The 24,559-nt window shown below is 38.6% G+C and overlaps 1 protein-coding gene across 4 annotated transcripts in view; it reads right to left on the reverse strand.

Annotated features, from left to right (window-relative positions):
- Nucleotides 1-24,275, reverse strand: part of EFR3A (EFR3 homolog A) — a 150,983-nt gene extending 126,708 nt beyond the window's left edge. For 2 of the 4 annotated variants that reach the window (XM_043967157.1, XM_043967141.1), the window contains exon 1: nucleotides 9,618-9,851. In XM_043967157.1, coding sequence (XP_043823092.1) covers nucleotides 9,618-9,627 — 10 coding nt within the window. In that variant the 5' untranslated portion in view covers nucleotides 9,628-9,851. Of the gene's footprint in view, nucleotides 1-7,749; nucleotides 7,769-9,617; nucleotides 9,852-24,256 lie in introns of those variants that run through there. The other 2 variants (XM_043967149.1, XM_043967165.1) reach the window with 2 other exon arrangements.
- Between the last annotated feature and the right edge of the window lie 284 nt (nucleotides 24,276-24,559).

Genomic DNA, 24,559 nt, shown 5'->3' on the forward strand with positions numbered 1-24,559 from the left:
GAGGCACAGACCGAAGCAAGTTATTTTTTCCTTTCTTTCATTTTTTTCTTTTATTCAAGTTTTCTTATACAAAATGACTAATATGGTGATGCTTTACATAATTGCACATATATAACCTGTATCTGATTGCTTACAACCTGAGGGAGGGGTTAAGGGAGGAAGGAAAGGTGGGATAAAATTTGGAACTCAAAACTTTAAATAAAAATAAAAGGCAAATTTTTTAAAAAAGGAATACAAGAAGGAAATAAAGACCATTTTTATTTTTCAAAATGAATTACACTTGGCTAATTCTTCAGGAAGATTAATGGAGCTTTAATTTGTTTCTACTTAAATACATAAGTAAAAATTTGATTTTTACACAGTAATTTTAGACCTGCAAAAATTCTATTGTTGCTGTTGTTACTGAGTCGTTTCAGGTGTTCAATTCGCCATGACCCTATTTGGGGATTTCTTGGCTAGATAATGAAGTACTTTGCCTTTTCCTTCTCCAGTTCATTTTCCAGGTGAGGAAACTGAGGCAAAGAGAGTTAAGTGACTTGCACAGCTAGTAAGTGTCTGGGCACAGATTTGAACTCAGGTCCCCCTGACTTCAGGCCCTTCAATCTATCAACTGCTCTACCTAGACTCTCATAAAAAGTGTTTGGTAAATTGAACTCAACTGTGAAATACCATATTATACTTCTGTGGGCCATTTGATATATAGCTTACCCAAACATTACAGTAATCTCAAACCTCTGCTTGCCATACATCCTTCCCTTCTTTTTCATATCACTAAATCAGTAATTCTTAAAATCTTTTAAGCTCACAATTAACAATTGCCCATAATTCAAAATGTCCTCTAAATTTACTGTAAACTGAAGACAGGGACCTCCCCTAGAACCCAGAATAGTGTTCTCCATACAATTTTTGTTATCGATCAATCATTTTAGTCATGTCCAAATCTTTGTGACTCCATTTGGGGTTTCCCTGGCAAAGATACTGGAGTGATTTCCTTCTCCAGCTCTTTCTACAGATGAGGCAAAAAGGGTGAATTGACTTGCCCAGAATTACATGGCTAAGTAACTGTCTGAGGCTGGATTCAAACACAGGTCTTCCTCACTCCAGGACCTTCAATCTAACCACTGCTCCACCTAGTCACTCATAAAATATTTAATGAATCAATTCAACGGTGAAATACAATATTATACTCCTTTAGGACATTTGATCCTGACCCCAACACTATGAAATACCATTCCTATGTGACAAGTTGCTAAGTGCTTGGATTTTGATTCTTAATTCACTAGTCTTTCTAATATAGTACTATACTTTCTCTCCCTAAGACCTTTAGAAAAATAAATCACCTCCTATATGGTTTAGGTTTTCACCTCACTGCCTCCTGCAACTTTATAAAAATTGCGTTCATAAAATTATTTTAAAAATTCAATTGTGTCAATTCTGTCACTGTATCTAACATCCACATAAGGGTAATATCAAAGTCCATTTTATCAGTAGTTAGAAAATTTCAATCATTTCTCTTAATCAGATTTGTTTTGTGACCTCCTAAATCAGAATTGGTCTTTGCAACTCCAAGTCCAGTACTTTAGCCTAACCTTTATATTAAAACTGTACATAAGTTTATGAGGTTCCACAATTGATAATGGCCAAGCTAAATCACCTGCCTTTTATTCTTCTGAGCAGGCAATGTGAGATCCATTTAAAAGTGCAATCTCAGCTTCATAGCAAATTGCCAAGGCAGCTGTTCAAAAAAGTCAATTAAATAGTAGGGGTGTGATGAACACTTAGCTTTAGCCAGGAACTGCTCCAGCACAAATAGCCTAGAGAATAAATAAGATTTAAAAAAGGAAAGGGCAGAACAGAATAATTCACCAACTGGGAATAAAAAACAAAATAATGAAGTTTTAGAAGAACAGAATTTCTCCTGAGGACAAGAATTATAAACACCTACCACCAAAACAATCAAAGAAAGTGGAAGTGGAATGTATCTAGTACATAAAATATTCAAATAAGCTTAAGGGGGACCGGGAAGGGGGGGGGGACTATAATGAAAATTACCTGTCAATAATCCCAGAATTTACAAAGCTTTGGAGGGAAGCAAGTGACAACTTTCAAAGGAGGAAAAGTTTTAGCCTGGTTTTCCCAGCACTGAAAAAAACTGAGCTGTTTCAAGAATAAAAAGAGTTCAGCAAATAACTATGAAAAGAGAATTTTGACAGTTTTGACATATTAATCATAGTAGAAATTGCCGTTAATTCAGAAGAACGTATTCATTCATAGTTGGTACTCTTGCTAACAGACAAGATCATTTGAGAAAATAAAACCTATTAAGATGTTCCAACATAAATTGACTCATTCTAAACCCTCAAATTTTCATATGACTGACAATATTACCACTTAAAAAAGCAAAACTCAGCTCTCTTACTCTTTAAGGATGGCAGTGATAAGTAAAAAGCACTATTATTTCTTTTCCTTTAAAACAACCATTTTCACCTACTGCTAACTCATTCATTGAATGATCCCACTTATATTCAAAAGCAAAATGATAGCAACCAGGCAGCTAACATTACTTCTCAAAGGACATAGTTTACTGCCAACATTATTTAATCACTTATTCAAAAATTTAGAGGGAGGGCTTGGTGGAGTATCAGCATCTAACTAGAATATTGCTCCATGGCATTTTAACTAGATCCAGAAAAGATCAAAATTTAAATTACCTTGAGTTTCTATCATATTCATCTACAATGTAACTAATTTTATGCTGTAATAATTTTTATAACTAAGTTTGCATCTAAAGCCATCTTTCTATGTCCTTGAGTTAAGTTCAGGAATTTAGCTTTCCAAGTTGGTTTAAAAGTATAATTAGAAGAAAAGTTATAGCCTCTGGGATATTGCATCTCTTCTAGTAAGTCTGGTAGTTTTAGTCCCCTAGTGAAAATTACAAAATGAAGAAGGGTCCCATTAAACAATTAACTTTCTTTAATTGTCAATGAGGAGCATGATTAGCCTCATCTAAATGCCAGCCCACCTTTCTTGGTATAGTAAATCATAATGTTCCACAACTACCAAGACCCCTTCTTTCTTGTTTGTCAAGAAAGTGTCTGGCTTCAGACACTTGACACTTACTAGCTGTGTGACACTGGGCAAGTCACTTAACCATCATTGCCCGTGCCAAAAAAAAAAGTAATATAATTAAAGGTGGCCAGATTTCAGGATCTCCAAAAGACCATTTAACCAGTAATGTAGTCTAAAACATGTATATAGAAAAATGTTTTCAAATTCCAAACAAGAAATTCAAATGTAAGCTGCTGGTACTTTGGGAATCATTTAAATAAGTGATATTGTTAGACTATAAACTTGTGGTCAGCCGTAATATTTTATTTATCTCTGTATCTCAGTGATTTGCAAGGGAAAGGCACTAAAATGCTTGTTGAATTAACCTAAACAATCCCATTCAACAGCTTAATTCACTGAGCTACTCAGATGCATTTTGCAGTTTACTCAATTATTAGGATGGAGTTATAATAAAATCAACCATTCTAAAGGGACCTTTTACAAAGGGTTTTTGTTTTTGTTTTATGATTAAGACAACTGATTAACAACATGTTTTTAAAGCCCTATCTTTTCCATTTTACTTAGCAATGAATTGAGGTCTCAACCAAGTATTTGTCCTAGGGCTTGCAAGCAGTTTAAAAGCAACTTTTTGAGAATACTGGTCCTACCCATGGATACCATTCCATGTGGAGCTGGTTCTCCATCTGGGTAAGAATACAAATTAGGCTCCTAAACTTTCATAACAGAATGTCAACTCTTGCCTCCCCCATATTTAGAATTTAAAGCATATGGATCCCTACTCAATGAACAAAACAGATTACTGGCACTTCCATGACTCTGGAAAATTCAAACATGACAAAGGTTCACTTGAAGCAATTAATATTTGAGAGACATAGTTAACAAGTACTATCCCTTTATTAAGTTAGATCATCTGAAAGCAACATACCTACACTTTACCTCAACTACACAAAGATAGTTAATGAGTGTTATTTATAACTTCAACTTAGGGTAGATATAAGAAATGTCCATTTTAATGTGATTTTTGTACACCTTCCATTCTATTATCAAAAGCCTGGACCACTCACTAAACTCCAACCTTAATCCACTGTCTATAAAGTTTGTATTTTCAGAAAAACTTATACTTTCTTTTATCAATTAGAATTGCATAACCCAACATGTTTTCTTTAGTTGCCAGGAAATGCACATCTAAATTCAATTCTCAACTTCTCTAATTTCTCCATTAACTGGGGGATATGGGGGAAGAAAGTAGGGATCAATATGGATAGAAAAAGCAGCAGCAACAATTTATTGTCTATGAGTCTTGAAAACTTTATCAAAAAGCAAAGACTATAATCCGAATAAAAATTTGGAAGTGATGATCTTTAGTCACTTCATAAATTATCGTATTAGAATACAAAATAAACGTTATTCTCCCTTCAGGTAAGTAACCCTAGAAATGTGACAGATAAAATAGAGATCAAACAAAGAGGACAAAAAGGTAGGCTTTGGAGTAAGACTTTGCCATCTCTGGTGAAATAAATTTACTATTTATTAAGGCCTAACAATTTTGTTTTAAAAGGAATGCAAGACTTATTTCAGAAAAGAGAATAAAAACAACAATAATAACACTATCTCAATAAGCTCACAGCTGTTTAATCTTTATGATGGTCTTTCTGCACAATGATCTCATTAGGGTATGATTACCCCTACCGGCTTAAGGTCACAAGCCAGAAAAATAACAAACATGACCAAAGATATTAAAATACACAAAACCTAAGTGAACAGGCTTTTAAAAATGATAGTCCAACTTTCAATTTTCTGTAGCAATAAATAATAGCTTTTACACACATTACATGAAAACGCTAAAAACTAAACATCTTGCTATTCCTTGAACAAGACATTCCATATCCAGACTGGAAATTTTCACTAGCTGTGCCTCAGGGCCCTGCCTCCACCTCCATTCTCTCCTGCCTTGCCTGGAATGCTCTCTCCCTCTTCATTTCTATGTTCTGGCTTCCTTCAAGTCCTAGCTAAAATCTCACCTACTACAAGAAGCCTTTTCTGATCCTCCTTAATTCTTGTTCCTTCCTCTGGTAATTATTTCCAATTTACCCTGTAAATAGCTTATCTGTACATAGGTGTTGCATGTGAGAGCTCCTTGAGAGCAAGGAATGCCTTTTGCCTTTCTTTGAATTCCCAGCACTTGGCAGAGTACCTAGAACATAACAGGGACATTAATATATGCTATCTGATTGACTGCTAGCTAACTGACAGCTAAGTGACAAGAAATTTGACTATTTAAACTACAAAAGCAGTAAATGTAGCAGTTTTCACGTAACATGAAGCCAAATCACAAATTTTCCAAATCACAAGGCTAAGGAATATGCACAAGCATACTGGGCTAATGAGCTAAGATAGTAGAGTAGATCCCCTAACATTTCCTATGAAAAGTAAGAATATTATAAAGAAGAGGAGGCAATGACTAACATGATAATGTTTTACATAATTGCACATGTATCACCTATATCTGCTTCTTGCCTCAGGGAGGGAGGAGGGGAAGAAGGGAAGGAGAGAGAATTTGGAACTCAAAACTTTAAATAAAAATGTTTATTTTAAAAAAAGAAAGGCAAAATGTTCATTTCTTTCAGACCTATTACATACATCCCTGATTAAGGTTCTGTAAGCCTTCTTACCTGGAATTACAACTAATTAGTGAACATTAATAGCAAATAGCAGTTGTCTATTCACTATGCTTAGAGGTATAAAATTGCTTAGGGTCACAACCCAAGATTCTTAATGATGCTTTATGAGTTTGACTTATCTTCCCAGACTTAAAAAATATAGGGGGGCAGCTAGGTGGCGAAGTGGATAGAGCACCGGCCCTGGAGTCAGGAGGACCTGAGTTCAAAGCTGGCCTCAGACACTTAACACTTACTAGCTGTGTGACCCTAGGCAAGTCACTTAACCCCAATTGCCTCACTAAAAAAAATATATATATATATATATATATAGAAACTTAGAGACCAAGTTCTTCTAATCATGTTTGTAGGTTTGAAAAATCTTGAAAATGAACATAATTAAAACAGCCAAACAAAAGCTGAGCATTAAAGGAGCACTCCTGGAGGAATATTCCTATAGAAGGTCAAGTTCATTTCCATCAGTGGCCCTTTTCACTTTCAGGTGAATGAAGTATTTCAATCAGGGTTGTTGTTGTTGTTGGGTGTTCTTTGTTTTGTTTTTTTTTTTTCTTATGTTCCCTTTATAGAGAAAAGGCTCAGATAATTTTCAAGAATATTTTTTTGTAAATCAAACCTGAAATGATTACTGTTTCCACTGTACTACATTTTTTATTTGATTCTTATTACCATATGCCAATTTTAAAAGCAATTACATGGGCAAGATTGAAAATATAATCTTTATTTACTATCATCATAAATTATTTACCATGAAGTAGCAAAAAACAGCAAAATTTTATAGCAAATCAAAAGAAAAGCTTTTTTAACTAAACAAAGTTTTTAAGAGGTAGTCAGTCTTACATGATTTCAACCTATCATTAAAAGAAACATTTAGAAAGTTTTTAGGAAGCTACTTATTCTACAAAGAGAATTACCATGAAGTAGTTCTAATCTTTGCACTAATATGATAGCATTCACTGGCCTCTTTTCTAAACACTCATAACTATTATACTGTTAGATTCTTTGCCCCTGGTCCCAATTCTCTAAAAATGATTCACCACCACTTTTCTAATTTAAACATTACTACCAGGTGTCCAATTAGATAAAAATAAGCTACCAAAAGTATGGATACCAAATAGAATAAAACAGAAAAAAAAAATCTGTCCTCAAATTCTTCCACTGGCTATTTCATTAACAATTAAAAGTGTTGGTTTAGTTTATTAATGCAAAATTTATCACATCACACTTGATAACCATTTTCGTAAAGTGCATCAAAATTTAAAAGATGAATTGTTTTTCTATCTCCCCTGACAAGACACTAAGGGCCTAGACTGTTATACTAGGTCTTTCAAGGACACTAATAATGCAGCACGTACAGTTTTCTTCCCCTTTTCTTTCTAGAATAAAATGGACAAGGAAAAAAAAAGACACAATTTTGAGAACTGTGAGGTTGCTGGGCAAGATGAAGAAATGGTTAATTTATCATGTTAATGCTATTATATGAAGTTTTTTTTTTAATAAAAGAAATCATCCCACTTCATTTATAAATCAATAAAATAACAGACATTAAGCATAATTTTAAGTCAATGTCACTTTAATATTTATTTTTAGCATTTTATAAACTAAAGCTGCAGAATAATCCCTATTTACCCTCTATTAGAGAAAACATGAGATTGAGCTCAGTCTCACCATTATGTCCTGTATTAATCTCCAAATACAGAAGATTAAAAAAAAACAGTTTATTTACTAACTCTAACAACTCTACGGGGAATAGTACTTACCTTATAATCATGTACTACATATTCCCAATTCTAAGATATGCAAAATCTTTTCTTCCTCCCCTCACATATGGATTCACTATCATCTCTTCCCTTTATGTGGCTTTTTTAAAGCCACAAGCATCTGGACTTATTTAAAATAGGCCATCAGGAATGGAGCAGCACTGCTTGCCCCAGGATGCTGGTAAAAACCTATTTCTTACATGCTAGCTAATTTTTTCACAAAGAAAGTGTTTTTAAACACTTACCATTTGTGGACCACCATCACAGTACCATGGGATACAAAAACAAAAGTGAAACAGAACCTGCCTTTAAGGAGTTTACAATCTGGCCTGGGTCACAAGACTTGGATAGATAGGTATATAATATAGATACAAGGTAATTGCGGTAGAGAAGGAACTCACTAGCAGTTCAGTTGATCAGAAATGATCAAGTAGCAAATGATGCTTGGGATGTGTCTCAATGAAAACTAGGGAGTTTGATAGGTGAAGAGACAGTACAAAGAGAAAATAGAGTGAGGAACAGAAAGGACAGCTTGACTTGGAAATAATATGTAATAAACCTGGAAATGCTTGATGTTGGAAAGGTAAGCCACAGACTAGTAGTGAAGGGCTTTAAATAGCAAAAACAGGAGTTTGTTTATACTTTATCTCAGAGGTAATACTGAGCCACTTTAGTTTACTCTAAAGCGCTAACCCAGTCAGTCCTGAACTTTAAGAAAATCTCCCAAAGATTTAATTTCTACTCCTTTGATCAAGAGCACCAATTGGAACTATTCATTCTCCCTCCCCAAAGAAATTCAAAAGGTCCTGAAAATGTAGGGACTGAGAGTTGTGTTTTTTCCATTCCTGGATTTGCCACTAACTTAGTTCTTAGGCAAGTAGGACCTTAGTGTTTCCTCAAATATAAAGTGACAAATTGGCTTGGAGGTCACTCTTCCAGCTCTAACACTCAAACTGTAGCCCACATTCTCCACTCACCCTTATAGATCAGCACCCTCTCACTCAATTCAATTAACATGTAGCCTGTTAACAAGAAGCCTATAACCTTCTGGAGAGCAGGAACTTCGTGCCTTTTGCTTTTCTTTATATCAGAGTGCACCTGAAAAAGTGCCTGATATACAGATGGTGCTTAATAAATGTTTCTTGGCTGAATTGGTATCTCTAGCATTTAGCACAGTGCCAGGCATACAACTGCGTTGTTGCTCAGTAGTGTTGGACTCTTCGTGACCCCATTTGGGGTTTTCTTGGCAAAGATATTGAAGGGGTTTGCCATTTTCTTTTTCAGCTCATTTTACACGAGGAAACAGAGGTAAACAGGGTTAAGTGACTTGCCCAGGGTCCCACAGCTAGTAAATGTATGAGATCAAATTTGAACTCAGGTCTTTTCAACTCCTGACCCAGAGCTCTAACCACTGTACCACCAAACTGTCCTCCCTTATACAGTAGGCACACGATAAATACTACTTGACTTACTGTATTTCCAGTGCTTGGCACAGTGCCCAGCACAGAACAGGTGCTTAATAAAAGCTACTTGGCTGACTACAAGGCATTTGTAATAGAAGCTTTAGCCCATTCCACACATACTCCCTCGGCCTCCCTCCCCCTTCCCCGGCACACCCGCATCTCTTCTTCCCCTTTCTCTGCCCCAGCCCCCTTCAAAGCCCCTAATTCCTTCCCTGTCCCTACTGCCTACCTCCATCTCCCCGCCCCCACCCCCAATCTTCCCTCCCCCACCCCCACCCCCCCCACCAAATCTTCAGTAAAGGCCTCCCCACCACTGCGTTCCCAATACAACACACCTAGGAAAGACCCTCCCCTTTCCCCCAGGATGGGGAGGGGAGGGTTGTGCAGCACGCACACACACACACACACACACACACCCTCACACACACATATACACTCACACACACATATACACTCACACACAACATTCACACGCTTCCGGGCTCTCCTCAGCCCCGCCCCCTCCCTCACTCCTCTCAGACCTTTCCGACTGTCAGTCAGTCAGTTTAGGACGGGTCAGACAATCACACAGACAGAAAGACGGACATCCGGGGCCTCTCCCGTCCCCTCTCCCCGCCAATAGCCGGCTCCGATCCCGGCCCCTCACTCACGGGCAGGCATGATGGTCCCAAGACGCGCTCGCCTCCTGAGGGCTCAATGAGGACGGGTGATCGGAAGGCCAAAGTACACCATGATGACGGACCGGCGCTGGAGGGAGCTCCCAGGAGGCCTGGGGGTAGCCGAGGCCAGGGCCCAGGGGGCGGGGACGGGCGCCGCGCCAGGGGCCCTGCTCTAAGTGAAAACGGGCGCCACCACCGCCAACGCCGGGCGCCCTCCCACTCCCGGCTCCCCGGCTCCTCAGCTCGAGAGCGGGGCGGTGTCACCGCACGCTGACGTCAGCGCGTCTCCGGCGTGGACGGAGGCCCGCCCCCTTCCTTCAGCCGGGCGAGAAGGGGGGCGAGGGGGCGGGGCATTGTGCTGGAAAGGCCTGCTTTTCTGACCCGCTAGGCAAGACTGGGCCAAATCTGATTGTTCCAATAGGAGAATTGATATCACCATAGTAGCGTTATAGATGTGGACTGGAAGAATCTCCCGGCCCAAAGGATCCCTCTCATGTGGAGATTAATAGTAAACATTTATTAAGCGCCTACTGTATGCTAAATGTGTTAGGTATACCAACAATAATAAAATACAGACCCTCATCTTAAGGAACTCACAGTCTAATGGGGTATACAACATGAAAACAAATTACTTTAAGGTTCACAAGTCACGTGACTCGTAATAATCCTGTGAAATACATAGTGTGGGCATTACCCCACATTTTAAAGATGTGGAAAGTCAGGTTTAGAGAAGTTAATTAACTATCCCCGAGGTCACACTTCAGAATTTGAACCCAGATGTTCTGACTTCCAAGACTATTCTGCAGTATTTGCAGAATCAGATAATTTAGAGCTAAATGGATTCTTTTAGATAATTTTGCCCGCTGGCTTCTTTTACAGATGTGGAAACTGAGGATCATAAAGGATTAAGTGTTGGGGCAGGTAATGTGGCCGACTTCCAAACCCACGTCTTGTGACTCTGAATCCAGGGCTCCTTCTACATTATGTTGGCCCCCATCTCTGTGTTTTATAACAACTAGAGATACCATCCTCAACAATGGTTTAGGTAATTTTTTTTGCTTAACTTTTGATTAAGTAAGATTTGATGTCTCCAGATTTGGAGGGGGGGGGGAACAGAAAAGTAAAGTTACATATAATTTGGTGAACTTTCAAGATCAGTTTTCAAAAACTTGATTAAGGAGGCTGAAAGAAAAAAATAGATCAATGTTCGGGGTGTAAGGAAAATTGATCATAGAACTCAGAGATGCTCATCTCCAATATTGTTTGTGTTTTCAAGAAGGATGATCTGTGGACTGGAAAGAATAAAACAAAAATGACCAAGAGGGAATTGAATCCCCAGATAAGTAGATAGGAAGAAAGCAGGTAGCTGCCCTTGATGAGTTCAAATGACAAGGCACAAAACATTGCAAGAAATGACAGATGAGATTATTGAGCCATTGTCAGCAACCTTTGATAGACAAAGATGAAGAGTTGCTGTAAGATGGAATAAGGACAAATATTGTGCTGATTTTAAAAAGAAAGAAGAGAGGGAAGTCAACAATCTGTAGCTGACTGAGCTTGACTTTACTGTGTAGTGGAAGTCTAAAGCATATTCTTTTAAAGAGATGGTTGTAGATGAACATCTATAAAAATGATCACACAAAGCATGGTTTCATAAAGAACAGAACATACTAAATTCATCTTATGTCCTTTTTTGGCATATAGATCAAGTTGTCACTGAAGGTATAGTTTACCCAGATTTAACAAAGAAATTGAGAAAATCTCTTGTCCTATTCTTGATGAAAAGATGAGAGTTAGACAACAATACTGTTCAGTGGATTCAGAATTGGACCAAAAGAGTAGATGTCACTTGGAAGGGGGTTTTGAATGGAACGGTAAAGGGCTCTGGCCATGGCCTTGTACCATTTAGCATCTCTAGTGATAACTTGGTTAAAGGCATAGATGGCCTTCTTATCTAGTTATAGGTGGTACAAAGGTAGGAGTAATTAACACATTGAACAAATTCATGATCCAAAAGACTCTCAACAGATTAGAACTTTGTACTGAATCTAATAAAATAAGATTCAAATGAGATTTAATGGCGAGTTGTGCTTTAAAACTGTCATTAGTACAAGATGAGATAGGCATATTTAGCTTAGAGCCTCAGTTTTCCTTATCTGTAAAATGAAAATAATATCTATAGAAGTTGTCCGGCTCCATTCATACAGAGAAACTCTGGAGTTGAGTTCCCTCCCTCCTCTTTGCAATGGTTGAGTCCACACCTAAAGGTTAGCGTAGCCAAAGGGTTTGTCTGTAGCTGAGGGTAGCTCCTTAAGCTACAAAGGAGTAGCTAAGACAGTACAGTGGATAGAGCACTGGCCCTGAAGTTGGGAGGACCTGAGTTCAAATCTCACCTCAGACATGTACTAGCTGTGTGACCCTGGGCAAGTCACTTAACCCCAATTGCCTTAAACATCTGGGGCCATATCCAGTCTTCCTGATAACATATCTTGCCACTAAACCCAGATGGCTATGCAGAAGAGACTTTGTACAGCCCTTCCTCACTTAAATCCAATTCAGTGCAAGTCATGACATCTATTATGGTCCTCTTCAAGAATGCAGGACAAACAACAACTACCCTTATACTACCCATTTGAAGCCATGCAGAGGTGCAGGAGAGTGGTAAGTAGCAGCAATGCTTGACACTTCCAGAGCCATTAAGGAAAGAAAGAAATAATCACTTTAATTTAGCTCCTACTATGTGCCAGGCTCTGTACTAAGCATTTTTACAAATATCTCATTTGTTCCTCCCAACAACCCTTTGAGGTAGGTGCTATCCCCAATTTACAGACAAAGCAGTCACATGACTCTCCCAAGTTCACAAAGCTAGTAAGTGTCTGTGGTCAAATTTGAACTCAGATCTTCCAGACTCCAGGCCCATCACTCTATCCAGTACTCCACCAGCTATCTCTAATCACTTACATAAAGAAAGAATCTGCTGAGAGCCTTGCCAGCTGTATTAGTATGTGAATAAGACTTTGGAAGATTCTTCACTGAAAGATGCCTTTATTTTCCCAAGAACTTTTTTGTGAATTCTCTCTTTTAAGAAAATTTTCCAGAAAACTTTTCTGCACTAATTTTATGAATTATATTCTTGCAAGAGGAGTTGGTGTCAGTGGACTAGATAAGAAGTTTCCTAGATCTTTTGTTTGAGGACTATAAGCCAGAGAAGTGAGAAATTCAAAGTGGACCTTGCCCTTTTGCTGTGAGTCTCTGATGCAAAAGGTTACAGTGTGAAGAAAGAGAGGGGGTTAGATTCCCTTGGGGAATAATTTTATTTTGTTTTGAATAATCCTAAATACTCCCTTTTGGAAAAGTCCAGATAAGGATGAGGATGATGACATTATTATCATATTAACACAAGTATTCTTCCAATGATTCTGTATGGTTGTCAATCATGAAAAACCAGCGATTTCTGAAGAATCCAAATTTCAGGCAGCCAAATCAATAGTGGAAATATGCATGATAGGTATTAAGTAGGCTGTAGTACATTACCAATGAGGAATTTGTGTACAAGGAGTAATGGTGCAAAGGATATAAACAAGGACATGCATGACAAGGTGAGAATAAAATAAAAAGGCTAAATGATAATAAATTGATGGTCAGTGTTCTCTCTCAGTAATGAAAGACAAAACCATGGAGATCACTGAGTGCTTTGGAAAAGGAAGTGCCCCTGATAGGTAAAACTCAACCCTTACCGGTGAACAGTTATTGAGGGGGGCAGAAATATTAATGAGGATGTGGGCTAAAAGTTTTCAGCTCCTCCTGCTGAGAAGGGAGCTTGATTATGAGACTCAGCTGCCTCCAGCAATCTGGACAAAGGAATCCATCCCTAACCACTCTAGTTGGTTTTCTCCTTCATAAACTGGGGTTACCCTAAACACCAATGGAGGGGTACAATGACCTATATTTATTTCCCAAGGCCAAGAATTCACCTAGATTAGATTCTTTTACACTCTAAACAGAAGTAAGGTCTTCTAGTTTGATAATGTCCTGCCCAAAATCACAGAGCATGTACCCAGAGGATTTCTGCAAGCTCATTTATCAGCAACATCCTTCAGAGACATTGGCTGGCCTATAGGGGCTAGTCTCTGAATGAGGAAATAGAAAAAAAACTTAATCCAATAGTTACTTATTAATATAATAAAAATAATAATTTATTTTACAAGGAGAGGAGATGGGTTAGTAGCATAAAAAGTACAAGAAACAATTGACATCTGGAGAATTGTGTTCAGTTCTGGACACCACATTTTAGGAGGAATAAAGTAAACTGGATTATGCCCAAGGTGAACAACCAGTTTAGTGAAGAGCCTTAAAATCGTGACATGGGATCAGCAGAAGGAACTAGGGATGCTTAGCTTGAAGGGAAAAAAAATGACCCAGGAGGAACACAATAGCTGTTACATAGAAAGGGGATTAGATTTATTCTGTTTGGTCCCCTAGGGCCAAAGTAGGATTGAATCGTGGAAGTTGCAGAGGCAGATTTATTCTTGATGTAAGATAAAACATGTTCCTAACAGCTAGAGCTACTAGGAAATGTTATGAACTTCCCTAGAAGGAACTGGGCTTCCCTTCACTAGAGGTCTTCAAGTAAAGACTGGATGATCACCTTTTTTATCAACCTTTATGGTTGAAGCAGCCCTAAGTCACTGACTGGGTAACAAAATGGCCCAAGGCAAAGAAGAATGCAGGGGTTTTTTTTCCCTGTTCCCTGTGCCCTTGTGTAATAGTTTAAAATTTTTTCACTTACATAAGATACTTATCAGCTATACTGACCAGTTGAAAACTATTCCCACTTATTAATCAAAGTAACACTTACTGGCCCAGGAATATTTATTAGTACTTGGCTAGTTCCCTTGCCTAACTCCAGGAGGTAACTAAGATTAGTTTCCCAATTCTATGAATTCCATGATCTTTGACTAACATTTTAGCTGACCTAATGTTGGTTGCTGTTGTTTTGCCTGTTAGTCACATATGTCTCTTCATGACCCCATTTGCGGTTTTCTTGGTGAAGATGCTGGAGTTATTTGCCATTTTGTTCTCCAGCTCATTTTACAGGTGAACAAACTGAGGCAAACAGGGTTAAGTGATTTGCCCTGGTGATTCAAACTCACATCTTCCCGAATCCAAGCCCAGCACTCTATCCAATGTTCTACCTTGCTGCCCCTGAGCTAGTGTAGAAGAGACGAAGACCCAAGTGTCCCTACCAATCATCCAGGAATGAAAAGCGTTTGTAGCCTGGAGTTGCCACATGAATAAGGGCAATCTTTCACAGGACCCTAACTAAACAGCTTTACTTGCTTTGTGGTGGTCTCAGGTGGCAGAGCTGCCCCGAAGGCTCTGGAGATAGCAGATCAGAAAATAGGTAGGGCAGGCCTGAAACTATACATGTAGGAGTCAGTGGGATAGAGATGAATGCTGAAGTCACCAGATTAAATCAACACATAGAGGGAGACAATACGGATGAGAGAATACATTGTCAAGGATTGATCCTACTTAAATTTCTATCACTTGAGATTAAAGGAAAAAAAGAAAGACCAGAAACAGAGGATGCAGGAAGGGAAAGACAATCAGTAGTGTAATATTGCTGAAACCAAGGAAGGCTTCTGTAAGAAAATTTTAAGGAGCAAGTAAATTTGCTATTCAGTTTTCCAGAACAAATAACTTACAAATACTTTGTTGTATTTTTGTCCCCAGGTGAGGATTTCTGTGCCAGAGGTGAAATTACCAGCCAAAGAGCCTTAGGAATGTTTATGACGAGGCAGCAAGTATTTATTGAATGCCCAAAGACTATTTGCCGGTATATTATTTGTTGGGAAATACAGTCTATAGTCCTTGCTTTCAGGTACCTTAAAATCTAAAAAAAGGAGATAAACCTTTAAAATATCCAATTTGCATATGAGATGTAATCTTGCTTAAAACTGAGAGCATTATGAACAATAACAGCAGATAGCAGGGATGGGACCAGCTGGTAAGGAACTTTCCAGCTAAATTTAGAAATTTGTGCTTCAAAAGGTGATGAGAAATCTCATCTAGAATGGGGATGGGGAGAGAGACAGAGACAGAAAGGGAGGGAAGAAGGGAGAGAGAGAATCTATATCCTTCTGCTTCTTAATAAAATTACATGATTGAAGACATTCTACCAGAGGAGGAGCCTTCAGATTCAACACCATAAGCAACTCAAGATTTGTATACATCTTTCAGACTAATGATTGCTTAACCAAGAATTTCTGTTCTGTTTCTATCCACCTAATATAATTTCGTGCCATAATGTAGCGTGCCCACAAGAAGGTAATTGTACTCCCTGATAGGTCCCAGGTTTTCTAAATTGGAACCACAAATAAAGAGCATGACAAAATCTCCTAAACTGTAACTGGGCTCTTTTGTGTCCTCAGGGCCTCTGAAACAAGGGTTATACATTGATCACTAGTTTGAATTCCTGTAGGTACCTGCCATTCTTTTCTATTCATCCTCAGTAACCCGCCCTTGTTCAATGGAAATTTATAGATATATTGAAGAACTGGCCAATGAAAATCTAGTCCAGTAAGTATGAGCTTTAGGCTCTGTCTGCTGGTGAACTCTGCTGGTTCTTCCAACCTTTCTAAGATCACAAGGTCTCTAATCCTCCTTCATCTAAAAATAGGAAAGACAAGGATAGAAGCAACATAAGTGCTTTATGGCCTGGAGGCCCGAAGGTACCCAGGTGGGAAGAGCCTGAGCCCCCACCCCCTCCTACCCCCAACCTCCTAGGAGGCCCACAGCAGGCTTACCTCACTTACCACCAGGGAAAAGAGACTCCATTTAGCCAATTAGTGCCTTTTTTAATGCACACTTAGTTCCAGCTCATGAGCTATCAAAAGGCTTTTCTTAACCCCACAGTAAATGGACAGGAAACAAGTACCAACTACCTGATGATGTGAAGCATTCAAATCCAGATTATTTGAATCAGAGTCTAGTGCTCTATTCCGTGTTCTACTGCTTCTCAAATATTCTCTACTCCGCATCCTTTACTCTGATTTATGGATTTCCATACAAAAGAATATCTTGATTAGCAATGCTACTCTACCATCCCTTTTTTCTTTTGAATAAATTATACCCTTTTATTGTTGTATTTCAGGCATAGTTCACATTCCCTTAAGTGCCACTACACTTAGTAATGTCTCTGAGATTAAATGTACTTCATGGCATTAGGAACTCTAATTCCCATCAATCTGCATATTTGTGTTTGGCCCTCTAAGGATATGATGATTATAGCTGCTACTTCTCTGGGCAGTCTCCTGATCATTTCTATTGTTATGCCCCATGGGCCACAATTTCTCATTTATAAAATAAAGGGGTTAGACTAGATGATCTCTAAGGTTTCTGTCAACTCTAAATCTACAATCCTGTCATTTATCTTTCTCTGTCAGGCCTGGTATTCTGTCCTAAGTCTGTTCAATCTGACTTAGTGGTTGTCAACCAATTTTCTCTCCCTTCCCTATTATTTTTAGTTTAATGTTATATCTTGTATTAAATGTGTATATTATCAACATGCCTTTTTGTCAGCTTTTATTCTCTTTGAAAACTCAGTCAGTCCATAAATGTTTACTAAATGCCTACTGTGTGCCATGTACTGCACTAAGAGCTGGGGATGCAAAGAAAGGCAAAAGATAATCTTTGCTCTCAAGGAACTCTCAGTGTAGTGGATGAGATGACAGGCAAACAGATATGTGGAATGCAGCTATGATCCAGAGGAAAGGATATGAGAAGGGAGAGCATTCGGGGCAGCTAGATGGTGCAGTGGATAGAGTGCTGGGCCTGAAGTCAAGAAGATTCATCTTCCTGAGTTCACATCTGGCCTCAGACAACTTACTAGTTTTGGGATCTTGGGCAAGTCTCTTCACCATGTTTGCCTCAATTTCCTCATCTGTAAAATGAGCTGGAGAAGAAAATGATAAAGCACTTCAGCATCTTTGCCAAGAAAATCCAAATGAATTCATGGAGAATGGGACAAAACTGAACAACCACAAGGGAAAATGCACATTTGGGAGTTGGAATGTTTTGTGTGAGGAGCAGCAATGAGGCAGATGTCACTGGATCTCAGAGTATCTAATGGGGAGGTAGGGAGAGGGTGTAGGTTATAAGAAGACTAGAAAGGTAAAAGAGTAGAAAGGTATGAAGGGCTTTGAATACTAGACAGAGGGTTTTATATTTGATACTGGAAGTGACTGTGATTATAGAATGGGGGGGGGGAGGAGTGACATGTTCAGATCTATGCTTTAGGAAAATCACTTACCTGATTTTTATAGAGTTAGGAGAGACAGTTCATTAACAACTGAATTAGAATAATGAAAAGAGCCATGGGATAGATCTTCATTCCAGCTTTGCCACAACTCAGCTGTGTGACTTTGGACTAATCTTTTCTCTTGGCCTCCAAGAGAAATTTACCTTATTTACCTTAATGGGTAAAATAAGAGGGTTGAACTAGATGAACCCAGATCTCTTTTAGTTCTAAAATTCTGTGACTTGTCATACAAACTAGTTGTGCTACCTTGAACAATTCAATTTGCCTCAGTTTTATTATCTATAAAATGGGGGAGCTGAATGAAATAGGAAAGGGAATAAGCATTTATATAGCACCTGCTTTGTGCTAAGTATTTTGCCAAGCACTTTACAAATATCTTATTTGGTTGTCACAACAATCCTGGGTAGTGATGGTGTTATTTTCATCATTTTACAGACAAAAGAACCATAGCTCACAGAGAAGCCCAGGTTGAATGGCTAGTGGTGGCATCACCATCATCACCACCATCATTATTGTCATCTCTAATATTTATATAGCACATATTGGATATCAGGCACTGTGCTAAACACTTTATAATTATTATCTCATTTGATCCTCACAACAGCCCTGATAGGTAAATGCTGTTATCTTCATTTTTACAGTTGAGGAAGCTGAGGCAAACAGAGGTTGAGTGACTTGCCCAAGGTCACAAAGCTAATAAGTGTCTGAGGCTAGAGTTGAACTTAAGTCTTCCTGACTCCTAGCCCAGTGCTCCATCCACTGTGCCTCCACTGAAACACCAGCTCCTAACTAAATGATCTCTGAAGCTGTTTACAAATCTAGAGTTCATATAATCTAAGTCATTTTTTTTCTTTGTTTGTTTGTTTGTTTTTAGTGAGGCAATTGGGGTTAAGTGTCTTGCCCAGGGTCACACAACTAGTAAGTCTTAAGTGTCTGAGGCCAGATTTGAACTCAGGTACTCCTGATTCCAGGGCTGGTGCTCTATCCACTGTGCCACCTAGCTGCCCCAATCCAAGTCATTTTCAATCATGGAACCCATTAGGAAGGAAAATAGGTTCTAATCTCATGTTAGGTAGCTTTTAAACTAAAAGACTGCATGGCAAGGAGATCCTGGATCTGCATGGATGTTGATATGTTTCTGTTTAGAACATTTCAGGTTACAGTTTAAAGACGCCTGGGCTCCCCATTTCAGTTGAATTCTTCCCTTGAACACATAAACCAAAAAGAGTTGAAACAGTGAAGAGAACAAAGCACCAAGGTAGGTGGATAATCAAACAATGCATTAGCCAACCCTTTCAATGCCAACAAGTACATCCTGCATATTACAGTCTCCTTATTCCCAGAGCCAAATGTCACAGTCATTTGTGCTTTGTGGAGACAAAGGCAAATGGATAGTGAACAAAACAGTGAAATAACAAGGTTAAGAGTTCTTGATTAAAACAGACAAAGCAGCTGGAAAAGAGTCTTTAGAAACACTATCATTTTAAATAATTAGAAGAGAGGCATTATCTATCATGGTTATTTACTAAAATACTAGCTAACATTAACATTTAAGTGTGATTTAATGGTGCTCTCTTTTTTCCCTGTAAAAACACACACAAGCATACTCACATACAAGCATACACACAAACACAAGTGCACACACAAATGTACACATAAACACACACACAATCTTCCAAATAGGATTATTTTACTAGCAGGCTCTTGGCTGAGCAGAAGCACTTTAAAAAAAAAAAAAAAGGACACATCCTTTGCTGAGCAAATGAAATAGACAAACTAAAAGAATCAAAGAATATTCTGTCCAAGACATCAGTAAATCCAGACTCCTTAACAACATGTTAAAGGAAAGGATAAGAAGCTTTTTAGAAGGGCATTATCACCTCCCTTCCAATTTTCCAGGAATATGAGACTGTAACCTCTTTTAGGTCAAGAACCACGCTTTTCATTTCTTGGAAAGAGCCTGAATCCAGGGTTTAGTGTATTAATGCCAACCTGGAAGAATGTCTGTATTAAATAAAGTGCCAAATGGATTTATCTGTCCTTTGTCCTTCTTTGTTCAATATTTTTTTCTTCCTCAGTGAGTTGGAAGAAAACACTTCATGCATGACATAGCATACATATTAAATTTTAGGTGACACAGACTTGGGTGGAAAGCTGACATATTAGGTGACACATAATGATTCCAAAAGATTACAATAGGAGGGGCAGCTAGGTGGTGCAGTGGATAGAGCACCGGCCCTGGAATCAGGAGTACCTGAGTTCAAATCTGGCCTCAGATGCTTGACACTTACTAGCTGTGTGACCCTGGGCAAATCACTTAACCCCAATTGCCTCACCAAAAAAAAAAAAAAACAACAAAACAAAATTAAAAAATATTACAATAGGATAGAGTAATGGACCTCATCTAATAAGATAAAATTTATGTCCTTCACTATTTTAAGATGCGATTTTGTTATTATAGGTGTTCTTGCTACTGGCATATATCCCAACTTTTCTATTGCTTACATCTTCATGAAACGTGGCTCATATAATTCATCATCCCTTGGCCAACTCCCAACTGGTGAACATCTCTGAACTTAATTGAACAGATGAATGATGCATCACCTGCCATTTGTCTAATTCATAACTTTTCCAGGCTTTCAAATATTATTTCATTTTATCCTCACAACCCTAGGAAGTAGTTGCTATTATTATCCTCATTTTGCAAAATGAGGAAACTGAGGCAGGTAGAGGTTAAATAACATGTCCAAGGTCACGCAGCTAGTTAAATATCTGAGACCGTCTTTGAACTCAGGTCTGAGGGGAGAATCTGTTGAATAAGATTGAAGGGCATAGGTTTAAGGACATGTGTGGAGGAATGGGCCTTCAAATCATGATGAAGCACTGAAATATGAATTCTTTCAAGTGGTTTTTAAATGGAAGCTGGATATTGATTTGTCAGGGAGGTTGTACAGGAAATTCCTGCTGAAATATAAATTGAATTAGATATTCTCTAGGGTGCCCAGTCAAAGATGAGATTCTATTATTCTATGGCCCTGTGGAAATGAGTTTTGGGTGGTAAAGGATCAAAGGGAAGAATTTATCACAAACTCTCAGAGAAATACTCTTAGATTTTTCCTATGAAATAGAATGGCTATCTGGCCCTTAATGAGAATTACTGGCCAGAAAAAGTGAAGGTAAACATGAAATTACCTTGAATGAATTTTCATACATAAATAGAAAGCATATTTTAAAAGTAATGAGATTACTGTGATTGATCAAGCTGGCTGAATAGCCCAAACTCAGAAGACATGCTTAGGATTCAGCTTTATTCTTTTCTAGTAGTTCTGCACAGTAAAGTAAATTACTCCTTTGGAGCTCAGAGATCAACACTCCATTTGTACCAGGGAAGAGAGGAAATGGAGAAAAAGCTTTCCAGATACCTCTACACCTAGTGCATTGATGAGTCTCACAACTGATATGTCTTGTATGAGTGAAATAGTTGAGTTATGTTATTTTATATAGGAGGAGAAGCTTGGAATGTTCCAACTCTTCTTTTGATAATAATCAGCTTTCTATAATAATCAGTTTTAATAATCAGCTTTCTATAAGAACATATAATGGAAGCCTTTTTAGGATAGTCCGCTCTAGAGGTGGCCAGGTGGTTCATTGGATAGAAAGCTAGGCCAATGTCAGGAAGATATGAATTAAAATCTGGCCTCAGACACTTACTAGTTGAGTGACTCTGGGCAAGTCACAGCCTCTGTCTCTGTTTCATCAACTGTAAAATGGGGTTAATAATAGCACCCACTTCAAAGGGTTGTTATGAAGATTAAATGAGATATTCTTTGTAAATTGATTTGCACAGTATCTGGCATTTTTCTGTACTTAATAAATGCTTTTTTCCCTTCCTAGTCCAGCACATTTCTATATATGTTGTAAGAGTGTTGTGAGAAAATTATTAATAATGGGGTGTTTTAGGGACTCAGGAACCGCCCCCCCCCACACACACACAGGAACTCTGGCTGGTTTTTCAGGGCCAGGCCAAAGTCAGGAGAATGTCAAAGGAAATGTAGATTGACCTTGCTGACTCCCTAAAGGAAGTTAGCTCACCTAGACCACCCCCAAGTCATGCCAATTTATGGACTTGAATATTACTGGCCAATTAGTTTCGATCAAAGTGCAGTGACCCACCTCTACCTGGGAGAGGATAAAAACCCTCAAGAGGGGTCTCTCGATCTCTTGGAATTCTTCCCTCTCCCACAATGCCCTCTGACTCTTGCTCCCTATCCTATGTATTTAAGGCTTCTAAACTTTAGGAACCATGTGCTCTCACTTTCTTTAACATTTAATATTCTCTAATAAATGATTGATGCCCCAAACTGGTGCTATAGCCTCTAATTTCTAAGTAACAATATGTTAGAAACCATAGCAAAAATTCCCTAAAACTTGGACAGAGATAGGTACCCCATAAATTTTCAAATGACAGTATAATCAATGTTGACGTGATTAATGATTATTGCTTATATTTGTATATCCATCCATAACCATCCATCTCAAGTTATGGAATTGTCCCTGAGTTTGCAAATACTGTGTGTGTGTGTGTGTGTGTGTGTGTGTGTGTGTGTGTGTGTGTGTGGTGGGGAGGGTCCATAAGTGTTTGAAAACCCTGGGGCACATCTTTGACTCTATGAGGCATCAGGGAAGGGTGTTAGTGGATGATAGCTTGTACATTTTGAAAAATGTAAAAGCCTTTCTTAGGTTGTTGGCCCTCTGTTTCTAATTTGTTGATCCCTCATTAGTCCAACACTCCAACTGTCAATCAGTCACTAAACAATTACTAAGCACCTGCTAAGTGGCATACAGAAAGGCAAAAATAAATAAATAAATAAACAAACAAACAAACAAACAAATAAATAAATAACTAATTCTGTCCTTGTCTTCCAAGATCTCACAATCTAATGGGAAAAATTAAATTCTAACAAATATGTACAAACATGCTTTATGCAAGATAAATTAGAAATATTTAACAAGAGGGAAGGCACCAGAATTAAGAGAGATTGGAAAAGAAAGCCAGGGAAGTAAGTATAAGATAAGGAGGGAGAGCATTCCAGGCATGGGGGACAGCCAGTGAAAATTCCCAGAGTTAGGAGAGGGAGTGTCTTGTTCAAGGAACAGAAAACGTCCGGTGGCACCAGATTTGAGTATGCGTTTGGAAGAGGAAAAAGGTGTGATGTATAAGGATACTAGAAAGGAGTCGGGGATGCAGGTTATTAAAGGTTCTAAACCCCAGAGTATTTGGTCCTGGTGGTTATAAGGAGTCCCTGAAGTTTACTGAGTAGGAGGGTGACAGAGTCAGACCTGGGCTTTAGGAAAGTCACTTTGACAGATGAATAGAAGCTAGATTAGAGTAGGGAGCAGGCAGACCCACCAGAAAACTATTGCAATAGTCCAGGTGTGAGGTGATGAGGGCCTGCACCAGAGTGGTAGCAGTGTCAGAGGAGAAAAGGGGGCAAATATGAGAGATGTATTGGGGTCATGTTAAAGATGAGGGAATTGAGGCTGAGAGATGTTAAATGACTTGTCCAAGGTCATACGAGCAGTAGGTATCAGAGGTGGAATCTGACCCTAAGGAGTCTTAGAGATCTGGACTACTCTTCCTCCTTAATTTTAAAGATGAGAAACTAAGAGAAAGTGAAAGTGATCTGGCTGAGGTCACAAAGATAGGGAGTAGCAAAGCTAATACTAAAAATTTAAGCCTTTGGATTCCGAGTTCAGGGCTTTTTTTTCATAATTACATGTATTGCATTAGATAGTAATAAGGTGGTTGTACCCTCCTCATTCTGTTGGGGCAGAAGTCCTGAGAACTATAGGCCCTAGGACATAGAGTACCTGGTAGCTGAACAACACAAACTAAATATAAAATTTTGCTCCAGAAAAAGAAAATATTAATAGGGATTCTCAGCCACATGGACTACAGGAGAAATAATCAAATCTATAATGAATATGAAAATAACCGAGCCATTAAACAGATAGACTTTCAGCAGATACTATCAGCTCAACAACATACAAACCTACCAAAATGACTTTTTACATACTGAAAATATGTTTTAAAATAATGCTAAAATGGCCCACGATTATGGCTGTAAAGAGCATTACAATGTATTGCAATCGATACCTCTCTTAGCCCCGTGGTGTCTGCCTGAATATTAGGTCACACAGACTTTAGATTTCTCAATTTCTTTTGTTGGGGTGGGGGGAAGGGGGAGGAAGAGAATAAGGGGAAGGGAAAAGATAAAGATAGACTTCTTATCACCCTTCCACTCACCAGAAGAGTAGCCTTCTATTTGCCCATAGAGGAAATGGGCTGCATCCTTTGTCAGAGAGCCAATCATACTGCTGCCGCCTCAGAGCTGAATGTAAAGGAAGACAGGAAGAGAGATTAAAAGCAAACATCCCAGACAAACCTGGCAGAAGCCCCGCCTACTCATTGCAGTCAAGTCAGGTCCCACGTTCCCCAGTCACGTTCCTGTAAGCCTTTTCCTCACTTCATCTCCAAAGAGGACACAGAGCAAGCTCTGCCAAGAAGATATTTATACTTTTAAAAGGATCCACGTCCATTAATGTATTG

Source organism: Dromiciops gliroides, chromosome 1 (genome assembly GCF_019393635.1).
Source record: "Dromiciops gliroides isolate mDroGli1 chromosome 1, mDroGli1.pri, whole genome shotgun sequence".
Taxonomy (NCBI): domain Eukaryota; kingdom Metazoa; phylum Chordata; class Mammalia; order Microbiotheria; family Microbiotheriidae; genus Dromiciops; species Dromiciops gliroides.